We start from the raw sequence: 17,970 nt of genomic DNA, 5'->3' as shown, positions 1-17,970 counted from the left end.
AAGGCTATAGGTGGAGATAAAGTCCGTCAATGATGGGAGAAACTGCGATTTTGGGCCAGGTGGCCTATAGCAGAGTAGAATCCGGACGGTCTCCTGGGAGTTTTTTTGTAGTTGCAGGGTAAGGGTTTCCATAAATGGAAGAGGGTTTTGAAGGACAGGTTTAGTGATTGCAAGATGAGTCTTATGGATCACCGCCAGTCCTCCTCCTCTTTGCCCTATTCTGTTTTCAGTTATGATACAATAGTTTTCTGGCACCAGTTCTCCGAGAATGGTGTTACAGTCAGCTGTAAGCCAGCTCTCTGTAATAAAGAGGCAGTCTAAATCATATTGTAGAATGAAATCATGGATTTCCAGTCGGTGTTTTACTGCCAATCTTGTGTTGATCAAAGCACACGATATATGCTTAGGCTGGGGTAAACGGCTGAGATTTTTGATAGTCGATCGTCGATCGATTCTCAAAAGTCGCTCAGTTCTTAGGGCTTTTTTAGTGATGGCTGGTAGTATTGCGGCAAATTGTCTCAGATCCCCAATGGTTTCTGCAGAATATTGCAGATTAACCATAGTCGCCAAACACCATGGGGAGGAGGGAGGGGGGATTAATCAAGGATAAACTTAATCCTCGATCCTGACTTGGTCCAGAGGAAGGCAAAAAAACCCTGGTTGTGCTACGCCAATATGCTACGACAGGGAAAAAAATTCCTTCCTGACCCCTTGAGAGGCGATCGGGCGAACCCTGGATCAAGTACAAATGGTATTTGAGAGAGGGGGAGTGGGGCTAGGGTGTTGCAAGATGGCCACCACTCCGGCTGCAAAGAGCCAAGGGGGGGCGGGGGGGGATAACAAACTGGTAGTTATTGAGTTAGGAGATGGTGGTAGGTGACCCAATTACAAGGGGGTAGCAGGCTGGTATCTGTATGACCGTGTATTGTATTAGCGCTGATCACTGTATTGGTGTTGTCAGTGACGGTCAGTTCCCACTCAGTGTCAGATTGCACATTCCCATTATAAGTCGCTGATCACCACCATTAGTAGTATAAAAAATATATATAAAAATTGCAGTGTATATAATATCATAGTTTGTAGACACTCTGATTTTCAAACCATTCAGTATACATGTATTTGTATTCGTTACCAAAGACATGTAGCAGAATACATTTTGGCCTAAATTTATGAAGAAAATACATTTTTTAAATATTTTTTTTACTTGATATGTTTTTTTTTTTTCTTTCAAAGATCAGAATTTTTTGTTTATTTAATAATAATAAAAAAAAGCCCAGTGGTGATCAAATACCCCCAAAAGAAGGCTCTATATGTATTAAAAAATAATATACATTTTGTATGGGTACAGCATGGCATGACTGCGCAATTACCAGTTAATCACTTCAACCCCCAGAAGGATTTATCCCCTTAATGACCAGGCCATATTTTGCCATACGGCACTGTCACTTAAACGGACAGTTGCGCGGTCGTGCGACATGGTACCCAAACAAAATTGATGTATTCCCCCCCCCCACAAATAGAGCTTTGTTTTGGTGGGCATTTGATCACATCCTACGCTTTAAAAAAAAAAAAAAAAATGAAAATTTTGAAAAAAAAATAAACTTTTTTTTTTTTTTTTACTTTCTGCTATAATACATATCAAAAAATAAAACAAAACACATTTATTCATCAGTTTAGGCCAAAATAGGGGAAAGATTTAGGGACTTTTTTATTCATTTTTTATTGTTTTTACTAATAATGATGGCCATATTCCCACTACCCAATGTTTCACCTGTATTATGTATGGATGGCTGTATTCTATGTAGTGAGGTTTTACCACTTATGACAATCTGTGCAATATTATGATATATGTACATATACTTTTTCTATAGGATTACCCATTTGGGAATTTTTTTATTTTTGCATCAAAAAATTTCATTTATATAATTCATTTTTTTAATTTTTTCTAATTGCCTTAAAAATCCCACTAAGAGGTATTCATATCTTCAATTTATATAGATGATGGCAATTTACATGCCAACCTGCACGAGCCTAACACATTTCTGCACTTTTCCAACATGACGATGATTCAAAACACACCTCTAAGGCCACTGTTGTATTTTTGAAGAAGAACAGAGTGAAAGTGATTCAGTGGCCAAGTATGTTGTCCTTATAAATCCAGGAGGTCATACGAAATACTAGATGTAGTAGTTTTTGTTGCGGAATGTATTCATTTTTGCATCAGACATCATTCAGATATCACTGCACAAAGCCCAGGACGTCATATGATGTCCACCCAGGATGGGAGATCCCACCTGTGGACGTCAAATGACTATGGGCTAGTATTGAAGTGGTTAAGCACCTTTTGATTTGGCATGGCTGACCTTGGCAAACCTTGGAAAGGCTCGTGAACGGGGTCTTTCCGAGGTTTGCCGAGGTCAGCCAAGTGTCTTCTGGCCTTTTTGAGGCTCTACAGTGCCCCCCCCCCCCCCTGCATCTGGCTGCATGTGGTATTTCATGCCATTGAAGTCAATGCGGAACAAATTATTTCAGTTTCCATTGACTTCAATGGGGAAACTGGCTTTGAATTACGAGCATTCTCCTGGAAAGGATTATGCTCGTAATCCGAGGTTCTGCTGTACTTTGTTTTTGTACTTTGTTTTTGCCATGTAAAATTAATGTCTAAATTGATTTGCAGCTACACAAGGTACTAGGAGAAAAAGTTAACAACACCGCTATAATTGAGAAACAAGTTCTAGAACTTTGGGACAGACTGTATCATTCCTGGATCACAAAGGTATCTTTAGTAGTAGCTTTATCAGTAAACTTACACTGTGCTTACAAACTATTTGTAAAATTGTGGGCTAATTCCTAATACTTTATTGCACACCCTTTCCTTTCATAGTTTGGGCAATGAAAACTTGAGTGACTCTGTTGCATGGATTTTCTTGTAACATGTTGTATGGTAATCCAAATTCACATTTCACATTGTGTGTATATGTTTTACAAAGGATATATTGCATTTTCACGTAACAAAAGTACTGTTAGGCTTCATGCACACTGACTTAAAAAAAGTTGCTTCTACAGGAGTTTTGTGTTCTGCCTGTAGAAGCAACTCAATGTTATCCTATGTGTCCATATACATTAGGATGATAAGAGGCATATTTTGAGAACAACGTTTAGAGGCAGGAAAAAAAAACCTTCTCATTCGCGTTTCTGATTGGAGCTCACTGGCAGAAAAAAAATAAAACTCTCCTAAACTCATCTAAACTTTGTACAAAAATGCTCTATATGGACATGTTTTTTTCCAAAGAGAATAGACTTTTTTTAAGCTTAGTGTGCACGGAGGTTTAGTTGTTTTATGTATGATTTATTTGTTAACCACTTAAAGCGTAAGTAAACTTCCCTTGATTGTATGTACCTATAGGTGAGCCTATAATAAGACTTACCTATAGGTACTGTAAATATATCTCCTAAACTTGCACTGCTTAGGAGATATTTACTGTATATGCCGCCAATGACATCATCGGGCGCATGCGCCTTGAAGAAACTGCCATGCCGTTTCTTCAGAGCCCTGTGCCGTGATCGGTTCACGCAGCTCTGGCCAGGCACACAGCCGGAGTCTGCAGACCTGGAAGGAAGATGGGCAAAGATGGATGCGCTCTCCAGCGGGGACGAGTGCTTTGTTTTTCAGGCAAGTTTTGCATAAAGTGCTAGTATGCAATGCATACTATCAATGCATACTAGCACATTATACCTTTACTTTGCAGGTCACAAAAAAATTATAAAAAGAAAGGCAGGGTTTACTTCCTCTTTAAGGACCCAGCCTTTTTCCTGCAGTTGTTTGCAAGTAAAAATCTGTATTTTTTGTTGGAAAATTACTTGGAACCCCAAACATTTATATATATTATAATAATAATATATATATTTTTTTGCAGAAACCCTAGTCTTTTATGTGTTTTGCACAGAAAATTTTCAGGAGATATCTCACATGTGTGATGCAAACACTATTGACATATGTGGACGCAACCTATGTATGCATTTCACTACTGTGCCCGGGGACGGGGGCACTTTAAAAAAAATATATATATGAATATTTGTTTTTCTATTTTATAACCTTTTATAATTTTTACACTGTCCCTTTAAAAAAAATTCATTGTGATATCAATACAGCATGACAATGACAGGTAATCTTTATGGCGAGATCTGGGGTCTAAAAGAAAAAGCAAAAGAGAATATAGATATATAAAATCTTTTGCGTTGGGAAAGAAAAAACAAAACCATGTTTACATGGCCCGTGCAGTCATGACATTACTCTGGTTCTTCAAGGGCATACAGATGAGCGGTGCCATCTTGCCATCGCTCATCTTTTTGGGGAAAATGTGACGCCGGCTGGTTCCTGGGCTCACGATCGGTAACGTAAGCCTGGGAAGCAGTGGGAGGAGACGCCTCTCTTGCCGCTTCTAAAAAAGTTATCCCGCAATGAACCTGCCACAGGGACATCTTTTATCGGAAAGCCAGCTGCCTGAGAAAAAATAATTATGGCATCCGCTGGTCAGCGTGTCCATTCACACACAGAGCCATGGCTCAGACCCGCCCCTTCTCTCTCCTCCTTGGCTTAATGGTTCAGCCAATGAGGAGGGAGAGTCCCTGGATCACGATGGGGCTCAGGTAAGTATTATGAGGGGCTGGGGGGGCTGCTGCACAGAGAAGGTTTTTTCCTTCATGCATAGAATGCATGAAGGTAAAAAAACTTGAGCCTTTAGTACCACTTTAAAACTACAACTGTTTTTAATGAATTTAAACCAGGAAGCAAAATCCACCTAACCCCAACACATCGGAAGTATCTTGACTTTTAAAGCCAGCATTGTATCTTTCATCTGATGGTTCTATATTTGGTATCCTCATATGTATTCTTCAAACAAGTTAAAATGCTCTACCTGCTTGCAGTTATGACATGCTACATAATCTTGGGACAGATTTTTGCTATTTTGTGCCATACCATTGTTAATTTCTCAGTTCAGCACAATCGATAAAAGGTAATACATTTGAAATGCCAACTCCATTCCTGTGCATGTGGTCAGGTTAAATGGTCGTTCCATCTAAAAATGTTCTTCAGGGAGATATGACAACTGTTTATTATTCTTTTGGGACTTATATCAATATAAAATAATATGGGAAGCTTGTGTGATTTATTTTTCCTAGCTACTTCAACTGTCACATTTCATCATCTTGGTTGGCAGTAACTACTGTAAGCCATAGTACACAACTTTGCATTGTTTTCTAATGCTTTCTTTTGAGATCGATGGTTATTTGTTATCTTGATAGAATGTGACCAGCTCCAGCAAACACAAGGGTCAGAAGATGCCAATACAACGCCAGAACAGTTGGCTTGGGGAGATCTTGGATTGGCAAGATATTGCTTCATTTGTTCATGAAAATATTGAAACTTTTCTTTCGGTGAGTTATTTTCTTTAGTTTTCTGTCCATAGTGTATGCTTATATTAATTGACCATGCCTTTTAAAGTTTCTATTTCACTTTTGATAACACACATCCCCACTCACATGTCTCTGTCCTTTTCTCCTGCTGGAAAACTGAATCCACTCGGACCTGGTGATTGCTAGCTTAGGCCAGAGTGCTGCTTCCTAGGAGAAAGGGGAGTTTGTCAGATATTTCCCCATACCTGGTTATAGCTGCTTTTAAGGCTCTGACTAGGGATGAGCCCAATGTTCGAGTCAAACGTAAGTTCGACTTGTACTTCGGTGTTCGCCGAACAGCGAACATTATGCAGTGTTCCTGGAAAATTTGAATGCCGCGGAACACCGATAAAGTCTACGGGACACTAGCATTAAAAACCAAAAGTGCTAATTTTAAGAAGCAGTGGTTTTAATAATGCTTAAAGTGAAACAATTAAAAATTAAATATTCCTTTAAATATTGTGCCTGGGGGGTGGCTATAGTCTGCCTGTAAAGTAGCAAATGTTCCCTTGTTCAGAACAATACCACAGCAAAATTTAATTTTTAAAGTAAAAAAAAAGTAATTTAAAACTGCTCGCGGCTATAATGTATTGTCAGATCCTGGCAATATAGATAAAAAAATCATTGAAAAAAAACAGCATGGGTGTCCCCCCCCCCCCCCAATTACCAGGCCCTTCGGGCCTGGTATAAATATTGAGGGGAACCCACACCAAAATTAAAAAAAAAGAGAGCGCCCCCCTCCTGAACCATACTAGGCCACATGCCCTCAATGTGGGTAGGATGTTTTGGGGTCCCCCAAATCACCTTGTCCCCATGTTGATGGGGGCAAGGGCCGTAGCCCCACAACCCTTGCTTAGTGGTGGTTGTGGGGTCTGTGGGGGGCTTATTTAGATCCCAGCCCCCCCCCCATGTGAATGGTTATCGGGTACATTGTACCCCTACTCATTCACCAATAAGTGTATTTTAAATTTAAAAAATGACAGTTTGTGACAAGACCTTTCCACGATGTCCATTCATCTTCGATCACAGCGCCAGGAAAAAAACAACGCAACAACTCCGCCTCAATGGGAGGCTCCCGCTGACTGATTCCTCTTCGCGATGACAGCTGTTATATAGCTGAGGGCGAGGCCACCCGGTGGCGTAAACTGGTGACCCCGCCCCCTTCTGACATCATGTGAGCCTCCGATGGAGGCGGAGTTGCGTTTTTGTTTTTTATCTCGGTCCATCGGCTCTGTGATCGAAGATGAATGTACATTGCGGGACAGTTGTTTATTTAAAAAAAAAAAAAGACTTGTCCCAAATTGTCTACTGTCATTTTTAACATTTTGACACTTTTTTGTTGAATAAGTAGGGGTACAATGTACCCAATACCCATCCACATGGGGGGGCTAGATCTGGGTGTCCCTTGTTAAAGAGGCCTTCCAGATTCCGATAAGCCCCCCACTCGCAGACCCCCACAACCACCGCAAGGGTTGTGGGAATGAGGCCCTTGTCCCCTCCCCCTTCTTTTTTTTTTTGCATTGATACATGTCCCGTGGGGCAGGACCCGGGTCCCCAAAAACTTTTTATGGCAATAACTTGCATATAAGCCTTTAAAATTAGCACTTTTGATTTTTCATGTTCGTGTCACTTAACTGGTTTTCGCTTGTTCGTACAAATATTTTGCCTGTTCGTATTTTCTGGTGCGAACCGAACCAGGGGGTGTTCGGCTCATCCTTAGCTCTGACATATGAACAGTGCATTGAGGTGTGGGACACAGTTGATTATCAGGTTGTGTGGATGGCAGTATCTATCAAGAGAACTTGTTACTTTTTCTCTTAAAGTGACAGGTTCCTTTTAATTGCACAGATACATGTTAAATTTGAGTGAGGGCAATTGGCAAAAGTACTTTAATAGCATTCTGTATTAGTGGAAGAAGTTTAAATTGTAGGATAGCGTTGTGAGTTTGCATTCTCCTTTTATAAAAAGGTTAATTTTGGGGAACACTTATAGACTTGTGGAACAGGGCTCCAGAGAAGAGCCAGCTGATTTGTAGTGACAAACACACCCACTTCGGTTGAACTGGATAGACTGACGTCTTTTTTTTTTTTTTTTTTCTTCTTCTTTTTTTTTTTTCAACCTTAACTACTATGTAACTATATGAATGAATGAATGAACTATATACAGGTGCATCTCATAAAACTATAATATCATCAAAAAGTAGATTTATTTCAGTAATTTAATTCAGAAAGTTAAACTCCTATATTATATAGATGTGTTACACAGTGATATATTTTAGGCATTTCTGTCTTTTTTTTTTTAGATGATTATAACTTACAGCTAATGAAAACCCAAACTTCAGTATTTTGTTTAAGTAAACCACTTTGAAGCGAAATAATGGTCAGTTCCCATCAATGCAGCCTGATCTATGCCCATCTGCAGCCTCAATGCAGCCTGATCTGTGCCCATCTGCAGCCTCAATGCAGCCTGATCTGTGCCCATCTGCAGCCTCAGTGCAGCCTGATCTGTGCCCATCTGCAGCAACAATGCAGCCTGATCTGTGCCCATCTGCAGCCTGATCTGCGCGCATCTGCAGCCCATCGCCCATCAATGCAGCCTGATGCCCATCTGAAGCCTCACCATCTCTCATGCAGTTCAGTGCATTGGACCAGCTCCTGTGATTGACAGAACACTAGTCCAATGCTGGTGGCGGAGGCAGGACTGTGTGTGTGATGTCAGAGCCGAGTAAACAGGAGATTACGGCTCAGTGAATTCCGGCGGCTCACGTTCCCCTTGGAGGTACACTATCTGCGTATAACACGCACTCGTGTAAGCATATCCTGGGATGCGTGGCTCAATCCTTTCCCGATTTCTCTCCTCTACAACTGCCTCATTCACCTAGTGGTGGTGCTGGTCTGGTCTCACTTTACAGGTACATCATCCATTGAGACCAGCACCACCACTAGGTGAATGAGGCAGTTGTAGAGGAGAGAAATCGGGAAAGGATTGAGCCACGCATCCCAGGATATGCTTACACTCGAGCTACATGCACTACTTAGCAGCAAGGTGAGAGTTTTGGGAGACTGATATCCATTGCTATATTTGTATGCACCATTGGGAATTGCAGGGAAGATTGAGATATTATTTGATCACCTCACCCTTTTGAAGAGGACAGCGTCCATTTTTTCAAGAACACTATTTTCCTTCAATTTTTGTCCTATAGGATTCACTGGAGATTTTTTTATTACTGTTTGTATGAAATCACCATCATCGACTCATCTATTGATTTATTATTTTTTGTGGAGATTTCTTTGTGGACACCTACCTCAGTAGTTCTTTCAACTACGGTTTGGAGTGCTTATCACTTTTTTTATTTCAATTCATTGCATTAGTATGAAATAGTAGATGGTATTTACAAAGGAAAATCCAGAAGAGACTTAAAGGCCAAGATCACATTTTTGGGGAAAAAAATAGACTAGAGAGGAGAGCAGAGACACTGAGCCTGCAGCACAAGGCAAGCAATAGAACACTTGTCTGTCTCCAAAGCTCAGAGGGCCAGATCCTCAAAAGAGATACGCAGGCGGATCTGCTGTTCTGCCTCATATCCCTGTTTCTATCTTTGGAACTGATCCACAGAATCAGTTTCCAATAGATAGGCAGAAGATCCGACATGTGTAGGGACTTACACTGCCGGATCTTAGGATGCAGTACCTCGGCCGCCGCTGGGGGCAATTCGAGTCGAAATGCCGCTTCGGGTATGCAAATTAGCACTTACGGAGATCCACAAAGCTTTTCAGCTTCGTTTTTTCTCCGTAAGTATTAGTTTGCAAACGCAAAATTAGGGCTGCTTTTACAAAGTTTAAAGTTAGTACACCTTGTAAAAGTAGACCCTTCTTTCCCGCGACGCTGTTATTTTTTTTTTTTTTTATTTTATTTTTCCCGCCGTATCTTTTTTTTTTTTCCCAGACGCAACTTTTTTTACCCGGCGCGATTCACAATACTCGGCGTAACGTAAAACCGCGCAATGCACGTCGGGAAAATGACGTCGTGAGCATGCGCAGTACGGCCGGCGCGGGAGCGCGCCTAATTTAAATGGGACTCGCCCCATTTGAATAGGAACGCCTTGCGCCGGCCGGATTTAAGTTACACAGCCGAAAATTTCTAGGTAAGTGCTTTGTGGATCGGGCACTTAGGTAGAAATTTTCCGGCAGTGTAACTTAAATGGGAATTTTTAAGTTACGGCGGCTGGCTGTGGATCTGGCCCAGAGTGTCGTGTCTCTCTGGTGTTTCATTCCTCAGTTATTAGCATGTGTCACTTCTGACAAGTTATCCTGACACCAGAGATGAAATGGTGACCGGGGGAGGGAGCTCAGCACACAACTTGTCTGTTCACAACACAGCTCTCAGTGCTCTCACACTGTACAAAAGCTCTAACGGCAGCTTCCCATCCCCTCCTCTGTGATAATAACTGAAGAAGGATTTTATCTAAAATCAGCACTTTTGACGGGATGTAGGAAAGATAAGACTGCAGGGAGGGAGATTTGTTTTATCTCTGTGTATCGTCTGAGGCTATACTTCACTGGGTATATGTGAGGGTTTAAAACCACTCTCAGTGCATCATTTTTACATTACTTATTTTACACTGCCTAATAAAATAGCTAATTGTTGCACATATGAAAAAAATATATTTATATTAAAAAGATGCATTTTCTTGTTCTATGTTAGATACTGGAGTCCCTCTGGATTGTAATGAGCCGAAATGTTAGCTTACTTTTTACCACAGTGACAACTTTGTTTACTGTCATCATCTACAGTGGAACTGCACTCCTCAATTTTGTTTTGTCTTTGGTATGTATACAATCTGATTTGATAGCTGTATAAGCCTGCATTATTGCTTACTTGTGACATTACAATGGCATTTTCAAACCAAATTTTTGTGAAAGGGTGTTTGGACACCTTCATCGAATACATTTCCAAATAGGTCATTTTATAAATTAGTCACTTGCTGGATATGCTTGGTCCTGTTTTAATATTTACTGGTAGCCCAGAATATTACTAAGATATTTTATCTTTCTTTATCGTACATCACGGGACACAGAGAAGCATAGTAATTACTATGTGGGTTATAGAGAGTACCTTCAGGTGTGGACACTGGCACGCCCTTAAGGCAAGAAGTTCCCTCCCCTATATAACCCCTCCCATACCGGGAGTGCCTCAGTTTTTTGCCAGTGTCTAAGGTGTTGGTCACGAGTGAACATGTGCTCCAAGGAGCTCCACTGGAGGGATCCATATTGGATGTAAAAAGCCTCCATGAAATCCGGATCCGTCCAAAGTGCTTCTGAGCCAAAGTGGACGGTACCCGGGCCCCGGTTAAGAAGAACGGGGTTTGGCCTGTAATGCTTCTCTTTGAGAGCTGGATCCTGGTTATTCAGTACTTTGGTCAATTTCCTAATACCAAAAGTTTACTGACAGGGTGCGATATGGGTCCAGGGGTGTGGTGTTCCTGTCCATGGACCCCGGTCCCTGAAGGTCTATAGACGCTGCTCTCCGTGATGGGTGAAGATTGGACTGTCTGTTATGCAGAGTCCTGCAGCGTTGGATCAGGTAAGTGAAGGTGCTTCAGGACTTGGTCCTAGGAGTAACCTTCCTTTATTTGAGCCATTATGTTTGCCTAAAGCTATCTGTCTGTGCTTCTCCTATATGGTCCTGTGTGTTGTGGGGAGGAGGGGTATCTCTAGTCAGGTAGTTAGCCCCTCCTGTGCAGGTTAAAAGCAGAAAAAAGTTGTCCAAAATGTTTGGCTTCACTTGGCTCACCTGGTCCTCACATGGAGCTGTGGTGTTCCATCCTCATGCATGAGCGCGTAGCGTCATGCGCGCGCGACATTGATGTGTCTTAGGCGCACGCGCGCGCACAAATGAATTTTTTGTACGCTGCTTCGATGCGCACGAATGTGCGCGGCGTGCTCCGTGAGATGCGTGTGACGACATGTGCGCGCGTGCGGCTACGTGTGCGCGCGTAGCCTCGTGGTGCACGCCTAACAGCGGTGTGCGCATGCGCGCAGGGGGTCTATCTCAGCTGTTCTCTATGAGACTTGAGATTACAGGACAGAGCAGGTCAGGTGATACACCTAGTCCTTATATGCTCCAGTCCACCTAACTGGTTCTGGCTGACGGTGGACACAGAGATCTTGTGCACATACTTTCAGTATTTAGTACTGGTGGTGGACAGTGACATTTGCTTAAGGCGCATAGTGGGCTCTGCACCTTGCCAACCATCAAATAGCAGCGTCAGTGCTGGTCTATAGGTTCACAAGTAGTTGCAACTATTGTGAGTACCTCAGCTTTATCATGGCTAAAGGCTCAGGGACTAGAAGCAAAAAAGCAAAGGGATCGCCATCTGGCTCAGAGGATCTCGGGCATGCTCCTGCGGCTGCTTCCCATTCGCCTCTGTATGAGGTTACTGGGAAAGATGGTAGCCTCGTTCGAGGCCGTCCCATTTGCGCAGTTCCACTCAAGGGAGCTTCAACATGCCATTCTGTCCGGCTTGGAACAAAAAGGTTCAAGCCTTGGATCTCCCTATGTCTCTCTCCCGGTCAGTCCGGCAGAGCCTTTGTTGGTGGCTGGTTCCCCGGAACCTGCTAGAGGGGAAGTCCTTTGTTCCCGTGACATGGCAGGTTGTGACCACGGACGCCAGTCTGCTAGGCTGGGGTGCAGTCCTGGGAGGTTTGTCTCTCCAGGGGAAATGGTCAGCCTCCGAGAGGTCTCTACCCATAAATCTGCTGGAAATTCGAGCAGTCTATCTAGCCCTGTCAGCTTGGTCAGACAGGTTGAAGGGTCTTCCGGTCAGGATTCAATCAGACAATGTCACTGCCGTGGCATACATAAATCACCAGGGGGGCACAAGAAGTCGTGCAGCCCAAAGAGAGGTGAATCGAATCCTGACCTGGGCAGAGAAATATGTCCCATGCATTTCTGCAGTGTTCATTCCGGGAATAGACAATTGGCGAGCAGACTACCTAAGCCGCCAACAGGTGCTTCCAGGGGAATGGACTCTTCACCCCGACATCTTCCAGAGCATTTGTCAGAGGTGGGGAACACCAGATGTCGATCTCTTTGCATCAAGGTTCAATGCAAGGGTGGGCAACTTTCTGTCCCGGACAAGGGATCCACTTGCTTACGGCACGGATGCACTGGTGTTCCCATGGGACCAGTTCTCCCTAATGTATGCGTTTCCTCCGCTGCAATTATTACCCCGTCTTCTTCGCAGGGTAAAGTCGGAAGGAAGACCAGTGATTCTGGTGGCTCCAGCGTGGCCCAGAAGGGCCTGGTTCGCGGACATTGTAAGGATGTCCGTGGGGCAACCGTGGTCCCTTCCGCTTCGGCCAGACCTATTGTCCCAGGGGCCAATATTCCATCCTTCCTTACCGTCTCTCAATTTGACGGTTTGGCTATTGAGTCCCATATCTTAAAGAAAAGGGGTCTCTCTAATGCGGTGGCATCTACTTTGATTAATGCCAGAAAACCGGCATCCAGACTTATCTATTACCGAGTTTGGAAATCTTATGTGGCCTGGTGCGAGACCAGGGGTTGGCATCCCCGGAGGTATCTCATTGGCAGAATTCTGGAGTTTCTGCAGTTAGGGGCAGACATGAAGTTGGCCCTAAGCACCATTAAGGGCCAGATCTCGGCCTTATCGATTTTTTTCCAAAGGCCACTAGCTACACATTCCCTGATCAAAACCTTTTTGCAAGGTGTGATCCGGCTTAGTCCACCAGTCAAGATTCCCTTGTGTCCATGGGATCTGAATCTGGTCCTTTCTGTCTTACAGAAACAACCATTTGAGCCCTTGGCTCATATTCCTTTGGTCCTTCTGACCAGGAAGGTGATATTTTTGGTAGCCATAACCTCCGCCAGGAGGGTTTCGGAGTTGGCGGCCTTGTCTTGTAAGGAACCGTACCTTATATTCCATAAGGATAGAGTGGTCCTACGGCCCCACCCGACTTTCCTACCTAAAGTTGTTTCAAAATTTCATTTGAATCAGGATCTTGTTCTCCCGTCTTTTTTCTCAGAACCTAGTTCTGCAAGGGAGAAGTCTTTACATACGCTAGACGTATTAAGAGCAGTTAAGATCTATCTTAAGGCTACTGCTCAGGTCCGGAAAACTGATACATTGTTTATCCTGCCAGAAGGTCCCAGATGTGGGCAGGCAGCGTCGAAGTCCACTATCTCCAAATGGATTCGGCAGGTCATTACTCAAGCCTATGGCTTGAGGGGAAAGGTTCCCCCGTTTAAGGTTAAAGCACATTCCACTAGAGCGGTGGGTACTTCCTGGGCAGTGCATCATCAAGCCTCCATGGCTCAAGTCTGCAAGGCCGCGACATGGTCGTCTGTCCATACTTTCACTAAGTTTTATCAATTGGACATAAGAAAGAATGAGGAGAGCGCCTTTGGGCGCAGTGTGCTGCAGGCTGCAGTTTGATTCCTCATGTCTGATGGCGCCCGGCTTATTTCTTGGGGTCTCCCTCCCCTCATAGCATTGCTTTAGGACGTCCCACATAGTAATTACTATGCTTCTCTGTGTCCCGTGATGTACGATAAAGAAAATAGGATTTTTATAACAGCTTACCTGTAAAATCCTTTTCTTGAAGTACATCACGGGACACAGAGCACCCGCCCCTCTTTTGGGGTATTTGGGACACTTATTGCTTGCTACAAAACTGAGGCACTCCCGGTATGGGAGGGGTTATATAGGGGAGGGAACTTCTTGCCTTAAGGGCGTGCCAGTGTCCACACCTGAAGGTACTCTCTATAACCCACATAGTAATTACTATGCTTCTCTGTGTCCCGTGATGTACTTCAAGAAAAGGATTTTACAGGTAAGCTGTTATAAAAATCCTATTTTTTGTAAAAATACAAGAAACCTTTACTGAATTTTGAAAATTTGGTTGTTAGATTTTGTCACTCATTTACCTGATTCAAAGCTCATAACAACTTATAAAGACATAGAGGTAGATTTACTAAAGGCAAATCCGCTCTGCACTACAAGTGCACTTGGAAGTGCAGTCGCTGTAGATCTGAGGGGAAGCTCTGCTGATTTTATCATCCAATTATGCAAGCAAAAATGCTTTATTTTTATTTTTAAATTGTCCTTGCATGTCCCCCTCAGATCTGCAGCGACTGCAATTCAAGTGCACTTGTAGTGCACAGTGGATTTGCCTTTAGTACATAACCCCCATAATGTACATTAGTAAAAAAAAAAAAAAATCTTAAAGGGTAAGTTCACCTTTACAGAAAAAACTGTAAGGTGAACTTGACACAGGACCCCCTCCTCGCACCCCCCCCCCCCCCCGAACCTGTTCCCGATGACCAGGAGAGCGGCGATCACCTGCTAGCAGACATTGTGTCGCCGCCTCACCGGTCCGGGGCCTAGAAATATCCCACAGCTTAATCTCTAAAACGTACCTCATCACGAGGTATGTTTAGGAGCATTCTAATTGGTTAGCACCATCACATTTTTTTTATATAACAAACATGTCATACTTCCCTCCTCTGTGCAAGAGTTTTGCACAGAGGGGCCCTGATCCTCCTTTTCTCGGGTCCCACAGCAGCACTCCTGGATCCTCTTCTCGAGGGCCCCCACAGAGATCGGGTTTAGGTAAGTAAAAGAGGGGTTTCGGAGGGCTGCTGCACTACAAAAGGTTTTTCACCTTAAAGGAGTTGTAAAGGAAAAAAATGTTTTGCCTAAAATTAATGTCTGCAAGGTAGACAGACAGAATAGTGTAATGATTCTGTTAAAAAACGAGTAAATACCTATTAAATTCCTTCATCTATATCACCTTCGGCCTTCTAGTTTCTGTTCTCTCATTCACTTCCTGGTTTGCGGCACGCCCAGTAATTCACACCTCCTTGAAGTCTCTAACACGTAGAGAGCGTCCTGCCGCACAGATGTAGTTCCCAGGAGGGGGTGAGCACGTCACTGACCACCGCAGTAAAGCCTCCCTTCCCGGTGGTGAGTAACAATCAGACAAGCAGGAAGTGAACAGAACAGAGAAGAAATAGAGCAACTTCTGGGCAAAAACAAACTATGAGGAAGTGAAAAGAGGAATGTCTGCAGGTAAAGGATGCTTATTATGAAAAAAATTTTTTTCCTTTACAACGCCTTTAATGCATAGCATGCATTAAGGTGAAAAACCTGAATGATTTACAACCCCTTTAACACTGGAAGATTGGAAATGAAGTATAAAACAACCAAATGTCAGCACCAGTGGTCTTCTTTGTATTCAAATAATGTTTGTTCAAGTATTTAGATCATAACAAAAAAAAAAAAAGAGAAAAGATACAGCTGTAATCAAGCATCATCTGTCAGTACAACATCAAAGTAAAGGTAGTTGTACACAGTTTGAGTGTCAAACCATAACCAAATAAGACAGCTTTTCTTAACCTTTTCAACACAGAGGAACCCTTAAAATAGTTCTCAAGTCTCGGGGAACCCCTGCTATTAGTGTGATGGTCAGTGGGAAGAATGCTCCTTAAGCTTATGGTCATTGGGAAGAAATACCCCCTTACAGATTGCTAAAAAGATCAATGGTGGCAGTGGGAACTTATCTGAGAGGCAGAAATTGCCCAATGCTGAAGAAATCCCTAGCAACCTCTGGAGGAACCTGGTTGAGAATCACTGAAATTAGGTAACAAGCAGGATAGGAAATCCTTTTTCGGAAGACATGGAGTACAGTGGAACATCAGATTATGAGCATAATCCATTCCAGGAAAATGCTCGTAATCCAAAGTACTCGCATATCAAAGAGAGTTTCCCCATTGAAGTCAATAGAAAATAAAATATTTGTTCCGCATTGACTTCAATGGCATGCAATACCGCATGTGGCCAGAGGTGGGGGGCGCCGGAGAACCTCGGAAACACACGGAAAGGCCTGAGGACAGCTCAGCTGACCTCGGAAAGGCTCAGGAACGGAGTATTTTCGAGCATTTACGAACGGCGCCGATTAGCTCCACCGTCCCCCCCACCTCACGGAAAATGCGGTACTGCACACCGCTTTGGCTTGAATCCTGCTCGTGTTGCGATACAACACTCGCAAACCGAGTTAGGATTTAAAAAAATACAGTGCTCGTATTGCAAAACGCTTGTTAACCGTGTTACTCGCAATCCAAGGTTGCACTATAAATGGAAAAATGTAGAGGTACCTACAGGAAACCCCTGATTTCCACTAAGTTCCAGAGGTCTATAAATAAAATGATGACTGTTTAGGTAGTCTGAAGTTCAAAAATGCTCAACAAGCAAAATTGAATGTTTCCAATAGCCCTTGTTCACATGCGATACAAAAGCATGGGGTATGGTACAATATAAATTACCCTTTGTGGTGTAGAACTATCTGTATGTAAAAGTCCACAAACTAAATGCTAGGGAAAAAAAGATATATCAAATATGATCCATCCAGAAATGGAGTCCCAGGAGCACAGGAATGTCAGCACATCAGGGCGAGGTCTCCAGAAGGCATGCAAAAGAGAGAATACGGAGGCGCATTTAAGGGCAGACTGTTAGAGAATTTATTCCGTTAAAAGTGTAAAATCCACTCCCATTTTTTTAGCATGAAATAGGCACATAAAAGTTAATGTCTGGTGCAGCAGAAGTCAGGACTTGCGCTGTTGATGAAACCACCGCTGCTCAGATGGGATGCTTGTGAAGTGCAGCATTGAGCGTGATGACGTCACCGGACGTATCAAGGACCCAAGAAGGAGCAGGCAGCTTCCAAAGATTCTATTGCCAATTGGGTCTGCCAGTTGGTCAATCAGGCCTATGGTCTGAAACGTACGGCTCATCCCTTTGGGGAGAGCTCATTCCTCCAGGCGTGTAGGAACCTCTTGGGCTTTTTCGCCATCAGGTATCTGTGGCTCAGATTTGTAAGGCTGCTACCTGGTCTTCAGTGCATACTATCACAAGATTTTATCAGGTGGATGTTGGAGCAACCGAAGATTTGGCTTTTGGCCGTAGTGTACTACAGGCTGCCGTTTAAAGTCCGGTGGCTATTTTTGTTTGGCAGAGTGTCTCCCTCCCCTCCCAGTAGGTAATGAATAAGCCAAACTCTGTGTCCCGTGATGTATGATAAAGAAAATAGGATCTTTTCATCATACACACCAGTAAAATCCTTTTCTTTGAATACATCATGGCACACAGAGGCCCCTCCCCTCTTTTGATGATTCAGTCCTTGCTACAAAACTGAAGTACTTCCTGTATGGGAGGGGTTATAAAGGGGATCACTTCCTGTCTAAAGACCTTTGGTCTACCAGTGTCCATTCAACTGGAGATCAAGTATAACCCAGTAGGTAATGCATATTAGCCTAACTCTGTGTCCCGTGATGTTTTCAAAGAAAAGGATTTTACAGGTAAGTAGGATGAAAATGTCTTATTTTTTTAAAGGGAAGTGATTTATTTCTATACCCACTGTAACTAGTGAAAGAAGGAAATAATGACATAACTTAATTAATACTTGCAATGAGGCCACCCACCAACCCAAAATG

The 17,970-nt window shown here is 43.1% G+C and overlaps 1 protein-coding gene across 3 annotated transcripts in view; it reads left to right on the top strand.

The window, feature by feature from the left end:
• TMEM245 (transmembrane protein 245) overlaps positions 1-17,970 on the top strand; it is a 125,951-nt gene that overhangs the window by 77,967 nt on the left and 30,014 nt on the right. For all 3 annotated transcript variants that reach the window (XM_040353478.1, XM_040353479.1, XM_040353480.1), the window contains 3 exons: positions 2,678-2,776; positions 5,308-5,439; positions 10,162-10,284. In XM_040353478.1, the coding sequence (XP_040209412.1) occupies positions 2,678-2,776; positions 5,308-5,439; positions 10,162-10,284 (354 nt within the window). The remainder of the gene's footprint in view (positions 1-2,677; positions 2,777-5,307; positions 5,440-10,161; positions 10,285-17,970) is intronic.

This window comes from Rana temporaria, chromosome 5 (genome assembly GCF_905171775.1).
Source record: "Rana temporaria chromosome 5, aRanTem1.1, whole genome shotgun sequence".
Taxonomy (NCBI): domain Eukaryota; kingdom Metazoa; phylum Chordata; class Amphibia; order Anura; family Ranidae; genus Rana; species Rana temporaria.
This window is presented reverse-complemented; position numbering and strand designations above follow the sequence as displayed.